The 20474-nt window shown below is 43.9% G+C and overlaps 1 protein-coding gene across 1 annotated transcript in view; it reads right to left on the reverse strand.

Moving 5' to 3' along the window:
- Positions 1 to 20474, reverse strand: part of LOC129836160 (adhesion G protein-coupled receptor A3) — a 255828-nt gene that overhangs the window by 111168 nt on the left and 124186 nt on the right. The window contains exons 9-12 of the mRNA XM_055902004.1: positions 19815 to 20034; positions 19449 to 19598; positions 15705 to 15866; positions 10223 to 10420 (exon numbers count right to left, since the gene is read on the reverse strand). Of these exons, the coding sequence (XP_055757979.1) occupies positions 10223 to 10420; positions 15705 to 15866; positions 19449 to 19598; positions 19815 to 20034 (730 nt within the window). The remainder of the gene's footprint in view (positions 1 to 10222; positions 10421 to 15704; positions 15867 to 19448; positions 19599 to 19814; positions 20035 to 20474) is intronic.

A 20474-nucleotide genomic window follows, 5' to 3' on the forward strand; every position in this document is an offset into this window, starting at 1 on the left:
CTGACACACTCCAGCCACATGAGGTCTAGCATTGTCTTGCATTAGGAGGAACCCAGGGCCAACCGCACCAGCATATGGTCTCACAAGGGGTCTGAGGATCTCATCTCGGTACCTAATGGCAGTCAGGCTACCTCTGGCGAGCACATGGAGGGCTGTGCGGCCCCCCCCAAAGAAATGCCACCCCACACCATGACTGACCCACCGCCAAACCGGTCATGCTGGAGGATGTTACAGGCAGCAGAACGTTCTCCACGGCGTCTCCAGACTCTACCATGTCTGTCACATGTGCTCATGTGCTCAGTGTGAACCTGCTTTCATCTGTGAAGAGCACAGGGCGCCAGTGGCGAATTTTCCAATCTTGGTGTTCTCTGGCAAATGCCAAACGTCCTGCACGGTGTTGGGCTGTAAGCACAACCCCCACATGTGGACGTCGGGCCCTCATACCACCCTCATGGAGTCTGTTTCTGACCGTTTAAGCAGACACATGCACATTTGCTGGAGGTCATTTTGCAGGGCTCTGGCAGTGCTCCACCTGCTCCTCCTTGCACAAAGGTGGAGGTAGCGGTCCTGCTGCTGGGTTGTTGCCCTCCTACGGCCTCCTCCACGTCTCCTGATGTACTGGCCTGTCTCCTGGTAGCGCCTCCATGCTCTGGACACTACGCTGACAGACACAGCAAACCTTCTTGCCACAGCTCGTATTGATGTGCCATCCTGGATGAGCTGCACTACCTGAAGCACTTGTGTGGGTTGTAGACTCCGTCTCATGCTACCACTAGAGTGAAAGCACCGCCAGCATTCAAAAGTGACCAAAACATCAGCCAGGAAGCATAGGAACTGAGAAGTGGTCTGTGGTCACCACCTGCAGAACCACTCCTTTATTGGGGGTGTCTTGCTAATTGCCTATAATTTCCACCTGTTGTCTATTCCATTTGCACAACAGCATGTGAAATTTATTTTCAATCAGTGTTGCTTCCTAAGTGGACAGTTTGATTTCACAGAAGTGTGATTGACTTGGAGTTACATTGTGTTGTTTAAGTGTTCCCTTTATTTTTTTGAGCAGTGTATTTTGGGCAGAGATATGGCTCTTGCTTCTCTACCCTCTCTCTGGTATGGTTCAGTTCAGTCTACAAATGGGTTCCCAGCAAACAGGGGACGTCTTAATGACATTATGTGAGGTTCCCATAAGGTCGAGACGTTATCCTATTCCAGGAACATTAAAACATGACGTTAACCTCAGGACCATAACAAGACGTTCATTACAGGTCCCTGTTTGGCTGTAGTATAACGTTAAAATAATGTATTTTGATGTCTATTAGGAAACGTTATAAAAAAGTGTATATTTGGTTCTGATAGAACATTATCCATGGGATATTCAATGACCACAAGGGGATGTTTCATGATGGTCAAGGAGACGTCGCATGATGGTCCAAAGAGAACGTTCTTTGGGGGACCTTTGTCTAGTTCCCTGTAAGTTAACAGGACGTTACTGAGGACTATGTCAGGACCTTTGTAAGTCATTAGGACATGGGCGATGGTCCCAAGGGAACATCCCTGCACCAGAAATTAGTCGTTAGGATGTCACCGGAACGTCACAAAATGGTCGCCTAAAGTGGTAAGGACGTTGTGTCATGGTCCCCTGGAGGATTTGTTTAGTTCCCAGTTTATCCTGGGAACTTCCCTGAGGACACTTTTAGGAAGTTCCTGGGAAGTTGTCTCATGGTTCACTGGAGGTTTTGTCTAGTTCCCGGTTTATCCTGTGAACCTCCCTGAGGACACTTTTAGGAAGTTCCTGGGAAGTTGTCTCATGGTTCCCTGGAGGTTTTGTCTAGTTCCCGGTTTGTCCCGGGAAGATCCCCAAAGATCTTTTCAGGACATTCTTGGGACGTTGTGTCAAGGTCCCCGGAGGTTTTTGTCACTTGATGGTCCCACGTGTGCCAAACTATTTTAAGTAATGTAATTAAGTGGTATAGGTTTTAAGGTACATGGTACGCCGTTTAGCTAAAATAGTGTCAAATCTTAAATCAATGACACGATCACTTAGTACTGACTTTTCAATACGACGCAAACTGGGATTTGAACTCACAACATCTGGATTTGGGGTACGCTGATCTTTCTGTTGTGCCACAAAGTCTGTAGCATTTAAGAAGTCACCTACACATTCATACGTATAATACATCTCTGCACTTATCAAAGTGCCATCTGCACTGAAATGACAACGTTCTTTTGTGACCATTGGGTGTCGACCATCAGGTGACGTCCCCGGTACAAACCGGGTACTAGACAAAAGCCTCCAGGGGACCATGAAACAACGTCCCATGAATGTCCTAAAACATTCTAAGGGAACGGCCCCGGGACAAACCGGGAACTAGACAAAACCTCCAGGGGACCATGATACAATGTCCCAAGAACATCCTAAAAATGTCCTTGGGGATGTCCCCGGAACTAACCGGGAACTAGACACCTCCATGAGACCATGACACAATGTCCTTACCACTTCAGGCAACCATTTTGTGACGTTCTGTGGATGTCCTAACAACTCATTTTAGTTTGCGGGGTTATATCTATAAAAAAACTTTGCACATCAGTTGAGATTTTAGTATTAGTTTTCCCCAAAAATGTAGCAAGCACACACACACACACACACACACACACACACACACACACACACACACACACACACACACACACACACACACACACACACACACACACACACACACACACACACACACACACACACACACACACACACACACACACACACACACACACACACACACACACACACACTCTCTCTCTCTCCCTCATTTACACAGACTGACTGACTGACTGACTGGGGTTGTGGGTATGTATTGGGAGGTGGGTCAATTGTCTTCATATTACTGCTAGGAATGTGGTTTGTTGTGTAGTGAGCTATTACTGAAGCATGACACCTGATATGCATGAAAAAAAGAGTGAATAATACAATATTGGTTAAAGTTATTACACTATTCATGGTTTGTTTTACCCACTTCATAACGTTGCATTATGCAGAAAATGGTATTGCGTTATGCGTTCAGCATATTTATTACATTATTGTCAATTTATTACATCATCAGTTGCTACAAGGTGGACAGCGAGAGAGTGGGTGGAGAGGGAGAGAGTGGGCTGAGAGGGAGAGAGTGGGTGGAGAGGGAGAGAGTGGGTGGAGAGGGAGAGAGTGGGCGGAGAGGGAGAGAGTGGGCGGAGAGGGAGAGAGTGGGCGGAGAGGGAGAGAGTGGGCGGAGAGGGAGAGAGTGGGCGGAGAGGGAGAGAGTGGGCGGAGAGGGAGAGAGTGGGCGGAGAGGGAGAGAGTGGGCGGAGAGGGAGAGAGTGGGCGGAGAGGGAGAGAGTGGGCGGAGAGGGAGAGTGGGTGGAGACGGAGAGAGTGGGTAGAGAGGGAGAGAGTGGGTGGAGAGGGAGAGTGGGTGGAGACGGAGAGAGTGGGTAGAAAGGGAGAGAGTGGGTGGAGAGGGAGAGAGTGGGCGGAGAGGGAGAGAGTGGGTGGAGAGGGAAAGTGGGTGGAGACGGAGAGAGTGGGTAGAGAGTGGGTGGAGAGGGAGAGAGTGGGTGGAGATGGAGAGAGTGGGTAGAGATGTATGGAATTTGTAATGGACCCAGACACACACACACACACACACACACACGCACACGCACACGCACACGCACGCACACACACACACAGAGAGAACTCAACAAGGTTTTACAGTAATTATACTGCCTGTGGAACCTCAGCCTCCAGAATCTAGGCTGTGCACACAGCCAGGATAGGAACATTCCAATTAATTAATCTAAGAATTTGCATTTAGGGAACCGCAAAAGCTCACAGATGGTGCACACGCAAACACATTGCAGAGCAATAAGGGTTAGTTCTTTAGGGAATGCTGCTACTCCAAAGCAGGGAGCTATGCTTCTGAGATCAGACTTTGATGGACCTGATGAGAGTTCGGGAGGAATTTCAAAAGAAATGACTGCTCTATTCAGAATGTGCATTTGTGTATTAATTCATTCGACTGTGTGTGTGTTTGACTGTGTGCTCATCTCTGGGTATGCATGCTCTTGCACGCACGTGTGTGTGTGTGCATGTATGTGCTACTCTGTGTGACCTTCATCCAGACTGTTCCTTACAGCATATATTTAATTATTTCTTAATTTAGCTTTAATTACCCCACATGGCCCGGCAAGGAATGTACAAGGGAGAAAGCAGCTTGTAATAGCATGCAGGGAAGGATGGAGGGAGGGAGGGAGGTAGTGGAGGGAGGGAGAAAGACATAGACAGAAAGCAAAAGAGACAGACTGAAACCAGCTCCCCAGCTGCTCCCTGTTTAAAGGAGGCTGTAAGGGCTGGGGGTGACAATATGGGTCAATGGAGCTGTGATTTGTAGGTCAGAAGCAAAAGGTGAAAAATAAAGCCGGACAGCACAGATTAACTAGAACAGGGGACGGAGCCCTCGGCCAATTGGCCTACTTGGTGCTTTTAGCGCTACAGGGAAGAGACAAGATAGACAGAGAAACAATGTGAAAGAGCGGGGGAGAGAGACAGAATCATAGCACGTGGAGGGTTACCACTGGTCATAGCAATGGAATAACGCCAATGCTAAATGACTGTATGCTTGACTATTACCAAGGCGACAGGTCAAATAAGCACAAAGAGGACTTGTGATGATGAACGGCACGCCATTGCTTCAAGTGAGGAAAGTCTTCACTCGTGACTAAGTTGATATGACCTAATAACACAACTAACTGAGAGCACACTGCATTTCCCGGCCTCTGAAATAAAAGTTTGAGGTTTCTTCATCAAAGTTAACAATCTATGACTGAGTGCCAGCCGGGGGCATCAACAATCCCTGTACGTCACATATCTACGAATCAGCTATGTGTCGCGCTGATAATGCCCTCACCTCAACCCCACCCTCTATAAGCAGAGGGGGGATTTCAAGGAATTCAATCTACAATAAAAGCATGCCGTGCTGTAAGAAATGTTGAAGCACAGTATTCACAAAGAAAAGTTGTCAGCAGGGGCAAACAACAACTCGATTGTGTAGTGCAGTGCAGCAGAGTCCAACGTTTAATATAAATCATTATGCAGCAAAATAGCGCTCGGTCTGCATAGCATAGGACAGCCAGCAGCAAACAGATTAGGAGGAGCTCGCTTCACAATACAGCATTGTACAGCCAGCAGTCCAGTACATGAGCGTGGTAATGCAACAGAGGCACTTAATGAAACAGTGTGAATGCTGTACTGCGGCAGAGCAGGATGGGAATAGAGGATGTGTGCGTCTGTGTGTGTATACGGTGTGTGTGTGTGTGTGTGTGTGTGTGTGTGTGTGTGTGTGTGTGTGTGTGTGTGTGTGTGTGTGTGTGTGTGTGTGTGTGTGTGTGTGTGTGTGTGTGTGTGTGTGTGTGTGTGTGTGTGTGTGTGTGTGTGTGTGTGTGTGCGTGCATATCCGACCCTCTCAGGGAAGCAGGCGTGACAAAGGACAGCCAGGGCCATTCTGCTGCACAAAGCCCAGGCAGCTAGAGCGACTAGGCTCCAAAGGCACAAAGAGAACCCCATTTCCTCTGTCCCCTGCTCGGCTGTTCAGCGGAAATGGACAGATCTCCCCAAATGCTCGGTGACTGGCTATCTCTATCCGTCGATGGAACTATTTATCTTTCTCAATCTCTCTTTCTCTATTGAAGTAGTGCTGTGTTCTGTTGAAGTATGTAGTGTTGTGTCTCTCGTTGTGATTTGTCCTATATTTATATTGTATGAAATCTTTTATATTTTTATCCCAGGCCACCGTCTCCGCAGAAGGCCTTTTGCCTTTTGGTAGGCCGTCATTGTAAAAAATAATTTGTTCTGAAATGACTTGCCTAGTTAAATAAAGGTTAAATAAAACATTTATAAAATAAAATAGATCCCTCTGTCTCTTTACCTGTCTGCTTCTGAATTTTCAATCCCTTCTTTTAATCTGTCGCGTTTCCCTGTCTCTCCCTCTTTCTCATTCTTCCTAAATTCCAGTTCTCTTTTTGCTTCACTCTTCTCCTTCCCTCCCACCTTCCCTTCCTCCTTCTCCCTACCTCACTCCCTCCCTCTTCTTATTAGGAGGAGTAGAGAGGGTTTCCACAGTGTTTAGCATTCAGCACATCTCACTGCAACATCACAGGCCTATTTGTTTTTGGAGACCTACTCCTGGAAAAATACAATGCTTAGAGGGAACATTGTTGTTGTATGCTTTTGCAGTTATAGAACAGAGCACAAATGCAAATGCCCTCATATGTATGGTCACAGACACCATACACACACACACACACACACACACACACACACACACACACACACACACACACACACACACACACACACACACACACACACACACACACACACACACACACACACACACACACACACACACACACACACACACACACACACACACTAAGTATCTGCAATGTGAAACCCATGAAAATAATGGATGAGTGTTAATGCCATTAACATGGCATTCGGCACACATACGATTAACCTTGAGCAATTTGGGTATGAATCGGGCGAGGGAATTTGCATGATTTCCTCTCTGTGCTTCCCCTCGTCTAAAAGAATACAGGTCAACGTGCTAATGAATAGCCTTCCCTCTGTCGATACCCACTTAAATGGCTTAATTCCTCCATTGCTTTGTGCACAGAATTCTCAACAGCACTCCTAGTCCGTATCTACATTATGATGGAATGATTAAGAGTATATTTAGACACGTGGATTTCATAGAAGCTGTGTGGTCCTGTTTGGCTCAGTTGATAAGAGCCACTAACAATACCAGGGTTGTGAGTTCAATTTCCACTGGGTCACATGCTTAAATGTATGCACTCACAAGTCGCTTTGGATAAAAGCGCATATTAAATGGGTTTCATTATTATATTGTAAATCACTATCAGGGAAGTGCTGCATCTGTGTTCAAAAAGTAGGTTGTGTCAGTTAAATTTGTCCCTGAGCACTTGTCGCATGAGATATTTGGTGGTTGTGTCTTCCTGCCTGTGGTTGTGTATTCCCAGCGCTAACAGTTCCCCAGATGAGGTAGCAGCAGCTCTAACCTGCATGGTGACTGTTTAGCGGCTAACGGCTAACAGCAGCATAATTAAAAAGCACTAAAGCTCTATGGAGCAGGAATGCTATCTAAACAGAGAGGTTAGCATATCCCACTAGCTCAGCCACAGGCTCTCTCTAATTAATTATGGCTTAATGAGCAAGGGGGAGAGAAGTGACCGGTAAATATTGTCCTAACTGGCCGATACCTCTACTGAAGGCTATCACTGTCACCCCCTGTGGTCTTCGCTATTCAGTTAGCTTTTAAGACATGACTGTGACTCTAGCAGACATTTTTAATCACGCCCTCACAGTGCATAAAAACACTTAGAGGCGTGATATCTTGAAACTGCTCTATTAATGATTTCATTTAAATGAAACACTAAAGAAAATGCAAGGCAAACTAATACTTAACAGAAATCTTTTGGGACATTGCTTACCTTTGACGAGTTTTCCCATGTTGGTACCATTTCAAGAGAGAAATAGCAGAATTTGCAGATAGGTACGTTTTTACACTGTAGCTATACTCACGCAAAGCAAATCCCTCAACTGTTTTGTTGTTTTGTATTCCCACCTCATTTTGGATTAACTGCAGTGTCGCATCATTCAAAACTGTTATTTTACGCACGAGTGTGCGATTTGGTGCTAAATGTCGGCATAGATGGCTAATTGTCAGACTTTGAACTTAAAAATCTTTTGGCTTAACTTAAGACGACGTAAAAAATAAAAATGAATATGAAAAATGCTCTGGGCAATTATATCAGATGAGATTAATAATGTTTACCGGATGGTACTGAAAGAGAATCTGCTTGGATGATAAGTAGGTGATAATATGAACGACGTAGCGTAGAGTTAAACTCAGGTGATCTTATCAAAGGCATCGCTAGCTGTATTTCACACCCATGAGAACGCTTCTCCTCTCTAGAACTAATCTTTATTAATAGGCATGCAAAATGTGTTAAATTAAACTAGATAATACAGCAGTTTACTGGCAGACTCCATGATGCCCCTGATATTCTGTTATTATACATTTTGTTTGAAGTGCACTGTGCAGCTTGGCACTGTTGAGGGAGAGTGTGTGGTCGTTCAGTGAAATTCTTTTGAGGAAATCCACAAACCAGATTCCTTATATTTCACTGTTATCCCATCCAATTAGCTAACAGCCAGACATTTAAAAACATATGTGTTGAATGGAGCTGGTGGCTGAGGTCTGGCATCTAGTGTGTGTGTGTGTGTGTGTGTGTGTGTGTGTGTGTGTGTGTGTGTGTGTGTGTGTGTGTGTGTGTGTGTGTGTGTGTGTGTGTGTGTGTGTGTGTGTGTGTATACATGCATGTGATCGTGGTTGCACATGTAAGCGTTTGTGTGTGGGTGTGTGTATGTGCGCAATGCCACCCGTTTGGCTGTGTGTGGGCACAGCGTGACCATATGTTCTGTGCAGTAGCTCAGTTTAACCTAGCACAGCACAACCAGGCATGAGACACAGCCAGAGAGATAGAGATCCGATACTCTGCGAGTGGGGGCTAAAACAGCACTACGGCTTAAATGCCAGCAGTGTGAACACTGGTAAAGATCATCAGTCGCACAGAATACACTGAAGGAACAACAGCACAGAGAGGAGGTGAGAAATTCCCCCAAACATGCAGTGTTCTATCCTGGGGAAAGAAGAGACGGAAGCGGTGATATTTGTGGAAGTAGCCTCTCCTCCTGAGGGATGCTGCATGTCTGAGTCAGTTCTAGTGAGAGTGTGAGTGCAAGATTAGTGTGTGTGTTTGTGTACGTGTGCTTGTGTGTGCGTGTGCGTGTGTGCATATGTGTGTGTGCGTGTATGTGAGTGAGTGTGTGTGGCCTGAATGGATTCGCTCTCTAAATCCACACGCCGTCTTCACAGTCAAAGTGACGAGCGGTGGAGTCAGGCTTCCGCTTTGCATCTTTCGTTTCTTTCTGTCTGTGGGTGAAACAAGGACAAAGGGAACCACTGAGCCCTGCGGCAGCCCTGCACCTACACCTCCAGCCACCGGGAGGCACTACAGGCAGAAGTTGAATAGCCCCCCCAATGGTAGAAGCCTTGCCTAGGGACATGTGCCAGTACCCACCATACTTTCTCTGAGCTCACTTTCTCAATGACAATCGCTCCCTGTCTATCAAGCCACACAGGTTTGGTTTTGGAATTGTCTCACTTCGATAAGCCTAGTCATGCTCATCGACCTCTGTCACTGGTCATCACAAAGGAACAGCTTAGTCATCAAAGGAATGCCTTGCTTTTCTCCCCCATGGCTAGTCCCATCTGAGATCGCTGAAAAGCTGCACTGGGCACTGCAACCAAGCTAATTAATAGCTGAGCACAGTAGATATGATTAGCTAATCATAAGAGGACACATTCAACAAACATGCTGAAACACACAGACACGAAAGTAAACATGCACACACACCAGCACAAGCACGCGCACATGCACACAGTAGCTGATGTGTAGAACGACCTACTGAAATATTGCAAAACAATGCCACTTCAATGCCAGAGGAGTGTTTTTCCCTGTCTGCATATGTAGACTGTAAAGTGTAGCTGACGTGGCATCTGTCATTTGGGACGGGCCAGCAGGAGGTATGATGGAGTAACAGTGATTTAGTGTGACAGGGACACAAGGCCACAGTATCCATCACAGGAGAGTGGCCTACATACACTGACTCCAGAACTACCCCACCAATCCTGACCCTTCCCCCTTTACAGTGCAACCTATCACAGGCTGATCTACAGCATGCCACTGCACCAAAACAGGATGTCAACTTATGGAGAGTAATAGACAACAACAAGTCTGCCAGGCAGGAGCACTGCCCTATTATTCTTACACCAAAGTGGGTGCATTTGAATCTTGACCATAACAAGCTGCATTATCTAAATGAATAAAAAATAGACAGAGAGAATTTTAGGACAGAATTAAATGTCCAATCTCTGATGAACTCTTATGGTATCGTAGAAATGTCATTCCTAGAAAAGAGATTCTCATTCAAGTCAACGTTCTGTAACAGGAGGACCGGCAGCCATATTGAATGTATGTTGTACCCATTAACCATGGAGTAAAAGCAGGAAGTTCATCCTTCAATGTGTGCTTTATTTTCAAGTCATTCTATTTCTATGTACTGTACCTTGCTGAGTTGGCTGGCGGGGGAGCCGCCGCCGTTGACCGTGTGACATTTGAAGTTGAGCAGCGTGTCCCCGATGGCATCCTGGTTCCTCTGACCAGAGAAGGGTGGCAGGGGGGCTCTCTGTACCGCCATACACGAAAGACCCCGGAAGTTAGACGGCCTGATCAGAAAGGCCTCCATGGCTATGTTTGGGGACACCTGGATGGAGTCAGAGCGACAGGGAGAATGGGAGTAAGTGAGTTTATCTTCCTGGTCTGAACATAAATGGCTGATCCTTGAAAGTGTCATTCTGAAGTGTCATTCTGCACTGAATCGATAAATAGATGTTGATGAAAAACAAAACGAATTTGCTGATCATGCTGAGCTGCGAGACTAAAAGGATGATGGACTACAGCAGGCCTGGGCAATGATTTTCCATGGAGGGCCACATTAGAATATATTTTTTGCCATCACAGGCCAGGATTATAGTTGAAGTCAGAAGTTTACATACACTTAGGTAGGAGTCATTAAAACTAGTCTTTCAACCACTCCACAAATTTCTTGTGAACTAACTATCGTTTTGGCAAGTCGATTAGGACATCTACTTTGTGCATGACACAAGTCATTTTTCCAACAATTGTTTACAGACAGATTATTTCACTTAGAAAATTGGAAAATTCCAGAAAACGATGTCATGGCTTTAGAAGCTTCTGATAGGCTTATTGACATCATTTGAGTCAATTGGAGGTGTACATGTGGATGTATTTCAAGGCCTACCTTCAAACTCAGTGCCTCTTTGCTTGACATTATTGGAAAATCAAAAGAAATCAGCCAAGACCTCAGAATGTTTTTTTTTAGAACTCCACAAGTCTGGTTCATCCTTGGGACCAATTTCCAAACGCCTGAAGGTACCACGTTAATCTGTACAAACAATAGTATGCAAGTGTAACATCATGGGACCACGCAGCTGTCATACCACTCAGGATGGAGACGTGTTCTATCTCCTAGAGATAATCGTACTTTGGTGTCGAAAAGTGCAAATCAATCCCAGAACAACAGCAAAGGACCTTGTGAAGATGCTGGAGGAAACAGGTACAAAAGTATCTATTTCCACAGTAAAACGAGTCCTATATCGACATAACCCGAACGGCCGCTCAGCAAGGAAGAAGCCACTGCTCCAAAACCGCCTTTAAAAAGCTAGACTACGGATTGCAACTGCACATGGAGACAAAGATCATACTTTTTGGAGAAATGTCCTCTGGTCTGATGAAACAAAAATATAACTGTTTGGCTATAATGACCATCGTTATGCTTGGAGGAAAAAGAGGGAGGCTTGCAAGACAAAGAACACCATCCCAACCGTGAAGCACGGGTGTGGCAGCATCATGTTGTGGGGGTGCTTTGCTGCAGGAGGGACAGGGGCACTTCACAAAATAGATTGCATCATGAGGGAAAAAATTATGTGGATATATTGAAGCAACATCTCAAGACATCAGTCAAGAAGTTAAAGCTTGGTCACAAATGGATCTTCCAAATGGACAATGACCCCAAGCATACTTCAAAAGTTGTGGAAAAATTGCTTAAGGACAACAAAGTCAAGGTATTGGAGTGGCCATCACAAAGCCCTGACCTCAATCCTATAGAAAATGTGTGGGCAGAACTGAAAAAGCGTGGGAGAGCAAGAAGGTCTACAACTGCGACTCAGTTGCACCAGCTCTGTCAAGAGGAATGGGCCAAAATTCACCCAACTTATGATGGGAAGCTTGTGGAAGGCTATACTAAACGTTTGACCCAAGTTAAACAATTTAAAGGCAATGCTACCAAATACTAATTGAGTGTATGTCAACTTCTGACCCACTGGGAATGTGATGAAAGAAATAAAAGCTGAAATTAATAATTCTCTCTACTATTATTCTGACATTTCACATTCTTAAAATAAAGTGGTGATCCTAACTGACCTAAGACAGTGAGTTTTTACTAGGATTAAATGTCAGGAATTGTGAAAAACTGAGTTTAAATGTATTTGGCTAAGGTGTATGTAAACTTCTGACTTCAACTGTACATCATGTGTATGACTGTGTTGACAGATATATCTACTGTAAATCATGTGCTACTTATTTTACTTTTTAACATGCACAGAAATAAACCACATCCATGTCCTCCTTTCGGTAGGTATTTTCATTATTAAACTTGCTATGAACTACACGGAGGGAAAAGTACACTGTGCATTCAGCACCACGGACAGAACTCTTGTTAATTGGTATGCACAAAAACACAAGAACGAGAGAGAGCTCAACATTACACTTAAATTACTCAATCAGTTTGAGGAGTGAAGTCTGATGGGCATTGACTAGAGCAGTGAAGTCAGGTATAGTTTCTGACGTCGCTATGCACAGGATTGCTAAAGGAGGTGAGAGTCAGTAAGAGATGATCTGTGCCTTAACTTGTTATATTTCATCACTGAAAATGTCTGTTCACATAAATAGGTTGATCCAATCCCTACAAACATTTTCTGAGCATGACTCCTAATCTTTGGAAAGTTTTGTTCATCGAGAGATGCATAGAACCTCATCAGTGACATTGTTTTGAATAGTTCTCCAATCACTGCATCAGACTGAAGATCGATAAGCTCAAGTTGCAGGTCAGTGGGAGCGTTATCCACATTGAAGGTGAAAGGAGAGGAAACCAACAGCATGTCAGTGGGAGCGTTATCCACATTGAAGGTGAAAGGAGAGGAAACCAAAAGCATGTCATTTTCCAACACTTTGAAATCCTCAAAACAACGATAAAACTCACCGTTCAGAGCACGCAGCAGCGATGTATACTTCTCCTGCTGGTCATCTCATAGGGAAGAGACTAGTAGTGTTGGAAGGTGGGTGAGATTGTTGGCTTCTACTTGGCGGGTCAAGAGGAGTCATTTTCCCTTGAAGACTTTGACAAGGCTGTTCATCTGATGTGCAAAAAGGCCCTTCCCTTGTAGTTTGGAATTAATTTCATTCATGAGGGCCATGATGTCCACGGTGAAGGCAAAATCAGCCAACCATTCAACTCAGCAATCTCCGATTTCCGGTCCAACACCCTTTTAAGCACCTTCCCCAAATTCAGACATCTCACGTCTTTGTGGTATGGGAGATCTGCATTACACGACTCTGTCTCTTCCCACAGTGAGACAAACTGCCTGAGGTTTAAAGATGTAGATCTTATGAAGTTTACCACTTTAGTGACTGTATCCACAACATGGCTAATTTTCAGAACACATTTACAGAGTATCTCCTGATGAATAATGCATGCAGGGAAAAAGAATCTGATCTGGGTTCAGCTCAGCTATTTGATCTTGTATCCTTTTCAAAAGGCCAGCATTTTTTCTTGTCAAGTTTGGGCACCCATCAGTGGTCACACTGGATAACTTTTCAAAACTCAGTCTCAGTTTTGCCACACACTTATTAACCTCCTCCAATAAATATTTCCCTGTGGTTGTGCTCTTCATTGACTGCACTGAAGCAAGCTCCTCTGTAATTTTATAGTCTGGGGTTATGCCTCGTAAGAACATCAACAATTGCGCCGTGTCACGTGCATCACTGCTCTCATCCAGGTACACGGAGAAATAGGTGAAATCCTTTGCCTTGTCTTTCAACTATTGTTCCATATTCTCTGTGATGTCCTCAACACGCCGTTTCACTGTTCATCTTGACAGGGAAACATTTTCAAACAGCTCTTTCTTGTCGGGGCAAAGTATTGCTGCAGAGTCAATTAAACATTATTTTATGAATTTGCCCTCAGCGAATGGCTTGCTATGTTTAACAATTTTGTGGGACAATACATAGTTAGCTCTCGCAATTCTGTCATTTGCTGAATGCAGTTTTGTGAAAAGACCTTGCTCCTTTACTCTTTCGATGCACTTGCTCTCTGCTCAGAAGACATATTCCTATATTTCTCTGCATGCTTCATCTGGAAGTGTCAGGACAAGTTGTAGTCTATCAAGACAGCGATGCTCTCTTGCACACTAAGCACACAGCTTTCCCTGATACCTCAATACATAAATATTTCGATGTCCACTCTTGCTGGAACAACCTACATTCATTGTCAACTTTCCTTAACTTTGAAAAACTAATTTCTAGCTAGCTACTATTTGTAACTGTGACGTGTCTGTCAGCCTGTCAGTCACTGTCTGTCCTCGTGCAGTTGTTATTTATACGTGTCTTCAAAATAAATGTCCCACAAGTGGTGGGAGTTAAATCATTACACAAAGGCGAGAATTCATTGGGATTTTAATTTCAATAACATCGCAAATTCTTCATGTGATCTGAGCATGATTCCGCGGGACGTATTGAATCAGGTTGCGGGCCGCATACGGCCCCCGGGCCGGCCTTTGCCCAGGCCTGAACTACAGTGAGTTCCAAAATATTTTATTTTGAGCTGACTTTGGATATAAAATGATATCGCACTTTGGATTTGAAATGAAACAATGACTATGAGGTTAAAGTGCTGTAAGCTTTAATTTGAGGGTATTTTCATTAATATCGGGTGAACCGTTTAGAAATGATTCTTGAGTGAGAAAGTTACAGACTCACAAATATTATACCCCCCCCCAAAAAATGCTAACCTTCCCAGTTGTTTTAATGGTGAGTGGCTAGCATGTCTTGGGGTATGATATTTGTGTGTCTGTAACTTTTTCACTTATTATTATTCACAATTCACGCAGGATTATCCATGATCATGGTGGCATCTACATTAATGTAGAAGTGTTTAGAAATATATTATATACTTATTTACAATAAAAGTGACTCCATACTGACACAATACATTTGTCACGCCTGCTCCCGCTCCCCGTCTCTAGTGCTCTCTGGCGCCAGGCGGCGGCCCATCATTACGCACACTTGTCACCATCGTTGCGCGCATTCAGCGCATCATGGGACTCACCTGGACTCTATTACCATATTGATCGCCTCCCCTATATCTATAATTTCCTCAGTTTCTTCCCCGTGTCTGCACTAATGTTGTTTTATTCCCCTTGTCCAGACGCTGTCCGTGTTTTATTTCATGTCCGTTATTTATTAAATATTCACTCCCTGCACTTGCTTTTCATCTCCCAGCGTCTGTCATCACAACAATATTTATCATTCATTTCTATTGGGCACAAAATGATTTGAAACATAACCAAAGCAAATGCATCCAACACATGTGTAGAGACACACGCTTGATGTAGTCATTCTGCGCCGTGAATATGGGACCAACTACTTAACTTATTACTACACATTTAATACACATATCAGTGAATTTCTCTTTTGGTCCCCTAAAATGGGGTCTGCACTTGAAACTCACAGTCATTGTATGATTTCAAATCCAAAGTGCTGAAGTCCCTGTCCCAATACTTTTTGAGCTCCCTTAAGCTTTGACTCCAAAACCAACCTTAGTAACACTTTATAAGTTATCCTTTTAAGGGGTTAAAGAGTGACCAGTTAGTTTATAGACGTTTGTGTGCATTTGATGTTTGTTTACCTACCTTTGATATGACCTGCGTGTCTATGGTGAGAGCCAGGTCGGCGATGCGCTCCACACACTGGACAATGCGTGTACATGCCCTGGCCTCGTTCTGAGCCATCCACAGGATGTGTTCCTCCACCAGCATAATGTTACTGGCTATGTCAGAGATATAGTCCCCTAGCTACGGGATTGAGGAAATGAAATGATGAGGGTGGTGATGGTGACTGTATTCATTATATAAAGATTGTCTTTCGATTAGCGGCTCCAATGGGGCATAATCACTTAGTTGTGATGACAGGTGAACTACTTACATCAAATTCACAGTTTCTTTATTCTAACTGTTCTGTGGAGAGATTGGGTTGGCAGTAATCAAGGTGTATCTGGGCATCCAAGTATTGTTAGGTTTTCTAGTAGGACCCAGTGTTGAGGAGAGCTCCAAATAATGATCTTCTTACATAAAAATGTAATTCCACTACACTACTCTGACCGCATTTGTGTGCAGACCCTATAGTTGCCTTCAGTCGTATAAAGCAGGGGTACTCAACCGGGAGTTCGCAGAATTACTGCAGGGGGTCCGCGAAAATGTACAATACCAGTCAAACGTTTGGACACACCTACTCATTCCAGGTTTTTTTTTTTTTTTTTTTTTTTTACTATTTTCTACATCGTAGAATAATAATGAAGATATCAAAACTATGAAATAACACATATGGAATCATGTAGTAACCAAAAAAGTGTTAAACAAATCAAAATATATTTGAGATTTGAGATTCTTCAAAGTAGCCACCCTTTGCCTTGATGACAGCTTTGCACACTATTGACATTATCTCAACCAGCTTCTTGAAGTAATCAAATGGAATGCATTTCAATTAACAGATTCGCATGGTTAAAATTGTATTTTTGGAATATCTTTCCTTCTTAATGGGTTTGAGCCAATCAGTTGTGATGTGACAAGGTAGGGTTGGTATACAGAAGATAGCCCTATTTGGTAAAAGACCAAGTCCATATTATGGCAAGAACAGCTCAAATAAGCAAAGAGAAATGACAGTCCATCATTACTTAAAGACATGAAGGTCAGTCAGTGCGGAACATTTCAAGAACTTTTAAAGTTTCTTCAAGTGCAGTCGCAAAAACCATCAAGCGCTATGATGAAACTAGCACTCACAAAGACACGGCGGTTGGAACCAAAAATCTCAAATTTGGATTCATCAGATCAGAGGACATATTTCCAGCAGTCTAATGTCCATTGCTCATGTTTCTTGGCCCAATCAAGTTTCATCTTATTATTGGTGTCCTTTAGTAGTGGTTTCTTTGCAGCAATTTAACCATGAAGGCCTAATTCACGCAGCCTCCTCTGAACAGAAGATGTTGAGGTTTGTCTATTACTTGAACTCTGTGAAGCATTTGTTTGGGCTGCATTCTGAGGGGCAGTTATTTGCCGATTTCTGAGGCTGGTACCTCTAATGATCTTATCCTCTGCAGCACAGGTAACTCTGGGTCCTCCTTTCCTGTGGTGGAACTCATGAGACACAGAGTAGGTGAACAGATGGTCTCTGCATGTGTGGTTCCCACTGTGAAGCATGGAGGAGGAGGTGTGATGGTGTGGGGGTTCTTTGCTGGTGACACTGTCAGGGATTTATTTTGAATTCAAGGCACACTCAACCAGCAAGGCTACCACAGCAATATGCCATCCCATTTGGTTTGCACTTAGTGGGACTATCATTTGTTTTTCAACAGGACAATGACCCAACACACCTCCAGGCTGTGTAAGGGCTATTTGACCAAGAAGGAGAGTGATGGAGTGCTTAATCAGATGACCTGGCCTCCACAATCACCCGACCTCAACGCAATTGAGATGGTTCTGGATGAGTTGGACTGCAGAGTGAAGGAAAAGCAGCCAACAAGTGCTCAGCATATGTGGGAACTCCTTCAAGACTGTTGGAAAATCATTCCAGGTGAAGCTGGTTGAGAGAATACTAAGAGTGTGCAAAGCTGTCACCAAGGCAAAGGGTGACTATTTGACGAATCTCAAATATTAAATATATTTTGATTTGTTTAACACTTTTTTCGTTACTACTTGATTCCAAATGTGTCATTTCATAGTTTTAATGTCTCCACTATTATTCTACAATGTAGAAAATAGTCTAAATAAAGAAAAACACTTGAATGAGTAGGTGTGTCCAAACTTTTGACTGGTACTGTATATCAGATAATAATGTTGAAAAAGTGAATTTTTGTCATTTTTACTTTGAATGTTTTTATTAATATCGCTAGGAACAACAAAATAGACTACCGAATTCTATGAAATCTATTCATTTTAAAATGTTCTTTACATCACCCGATGATAAGACAAGAGGTTACATTTTTGGGGGGCTAACATAGATTTTTTTGGGGGGGGGGGGGCTAACATATGATGAGGATCCCTCGGTCTCCGGTTTGCCTCACCAGGGGTCCCCGGGCAATAAAAGGTTGAAGACCCCTGGTATAAAGGAAATACATTTTGAATAGATTAGGGGGATAGCTGAACTACCTCTTCATCAATTTAGCTCTCAGGTGCATGATTGTCATAAAGATGAACAAAAACGCACAGCTTTTCCAAATTAATTTTGAAGGCTAGTATAGCGTGGACGGTGGCAGGCTAAGACTCCTTTGTTCCTAGAGTGTGAGCACATTTAGCGTAATGTACGGTTTCTCAAATCGAGTTCCGTTAACCTGCGGATCCCTCCATATAAGCCACATGTGTCAAACTCATTCCACGCAGGGCCGAGTGTCTGCGGGTTTACAGTCCTTTTACTTGATTGATGAATTAAGGTCACTAATTAGTAAGGAACTGCCCTCACCTGAAAGGAAAAAACCAGCAGACACTAGGCCCTCCATGGAATGAGTTTGACACCCCTGATTTAAGCTGTCATCTGAACAGTTTCAGGTCTATTCTTGCAAATCACTCCTCAGAATTTGGCAAATCCCTGCTTTCAAAACACTGAAAAACACTCACATCTCACGGGCTTAAATAATACCAGGTCAGGAATAGCAGCTAACAATATGTATAGTTTCCCCTCAAATTGCATGTTACCAAATTGCCGCACTGATGACATCTCAGGGAAATTAGCACCCTAAGTCTAGCATTTAAGGAGCTGGAGTCAAGTAGACTAGCCAGCTACCGGGGCAAAAAGAGACCTCCACTCATATGTGCCTTTCATTGGACTATAAACGGCTCGTCCAAAGAAAACAGTTTGGGGTTCTTTATTCAGTCCCTCCAGAATTTCCCAGGGATTATTTTGACATTTGCGGGGCAAAAATGCTTGATTTTGCCAGAGGAATTCTGACATTATGCATGGCAATATGCAATGCTTTTGTCCAATTTCTCCGGAAAATGCATTGATGAGGGACAAAGTTTGTTGACGTGTGACTTGATTGAACTATATTATGCGTTAAATGTGTGGAGATTGGTTGAAATTGCAAGCCCTCTTTTTGTACTGTTTTGACTGCTTTATGCAGATATAGTGTAGTGATTAGTCAAATTTGCAATTCCTCTTACAATATGCAGAGAACTGTTGATTTAGCAAAACAATTACTGCTGCATGGAGGCTGAGGGTAAATGCTGTGTGTGTGTGTGTGTGTGTGCATTTTTCTGTCTGTCTGTCTGTCTGTGTGTGTGTGTCTGTGTGTGTGTGTGTGTGTGTGTGTGTGTGTGTGTGTGTGTGTGCGCGTGCGCGCGCGTGTGTGTGTGTGAACAGCGGCTAAGTCCTGCTATCATACGTACTTCTCTACGCTGGTCCACCAGGCGAGTCAGCCTCTCCACCAGGTGTGTGACAAAGATGACATCCATCACATCGCTGAAGTCCCCCGCCCTGCTGGTGAAGGCTACCAACTGCTGGGCTAACGGCTGGGCATTGCTGGTGTTGATGGTCATCTGGTAATAGAACAGTGATTGGGTTAGAAGAGGCTAGATCACTTGGATTTACACAGATGCATTTCATATGTGTTATAAAATAACAGTTTGTATGTCTTCCTATGGGTCTTAATCAAGCCAGATATTACCTCAAATAAAAATAGTTAATGATTCAGATTATTCCGTTTTAGACCCCCTTGTCTCGCGTTGTCTCTGCTAGTGAGAAAAATGTCCTACCTGGGTGAGCTCATGCAGTATGCGAGTCACCTCGCTGGCATATGGGCACTGGGTATAGTCATCCTCTGCCCACCGGCCTGCCCGGTCACAGCGTCGCCAGGCCTTCTTCTCCCTCTGAGTGCGGTGGTGTGAAGCGGCACCAGAAGGGTGGGGGGCATAGCCAAATGTGGATGGAGCACAGGGCAGGAAGGCCAGTATCCCTGCCAGGGTCTTTGGCCACCTGTCACAAGATATGGTAGCAATGTCTTTGTCACCGTGATCAACAATAAGCCTTGATTTCCTGACTACACTACAAAGATGTGACACGTTGCCTTGTTATTATGTCGCATTACTAAGGTATCATTTATTGTTGATTGTTGATCTGCATGACATGTAAACAAACATAATGGAACTGGATATTACATATACAGTACATCTTACTGTAGTCTAGATCTCCCTGAAAATACCCTCAAAAACACCAATGAAAACAAGCTTGTTTCATTTCAACAATGTCATTTTGGCAATTCTTCATAACGGGAAAACAAAGGGAGTAAATTGAGGAAAGACTGAGGATACATCTGTCGTTATGTTCAGAGGAACCTGTCCTGCTTTCTCCCCCCTGTCATCATGGCACCGGCTACTTCGTAATCTATGGCACTAATCCCCCCCCCCCCGATAAAA

The sequence above is a fragment of the Salvelinus fontinalis genome, chromosome 37 (genome assembly GCF_029448725.1).
Source record: "Salvelinus fontinalis isolate EN_2023a chromosome 37, ASM2944872v1, whole genome shotgun sequence".
Lineage (NCBI taxonomy): Eukaryota > Metazoa > Chordata > Actinopteri > Salmoniformes > Salmonidae > Salvelinus > Salvelinus fontinalis.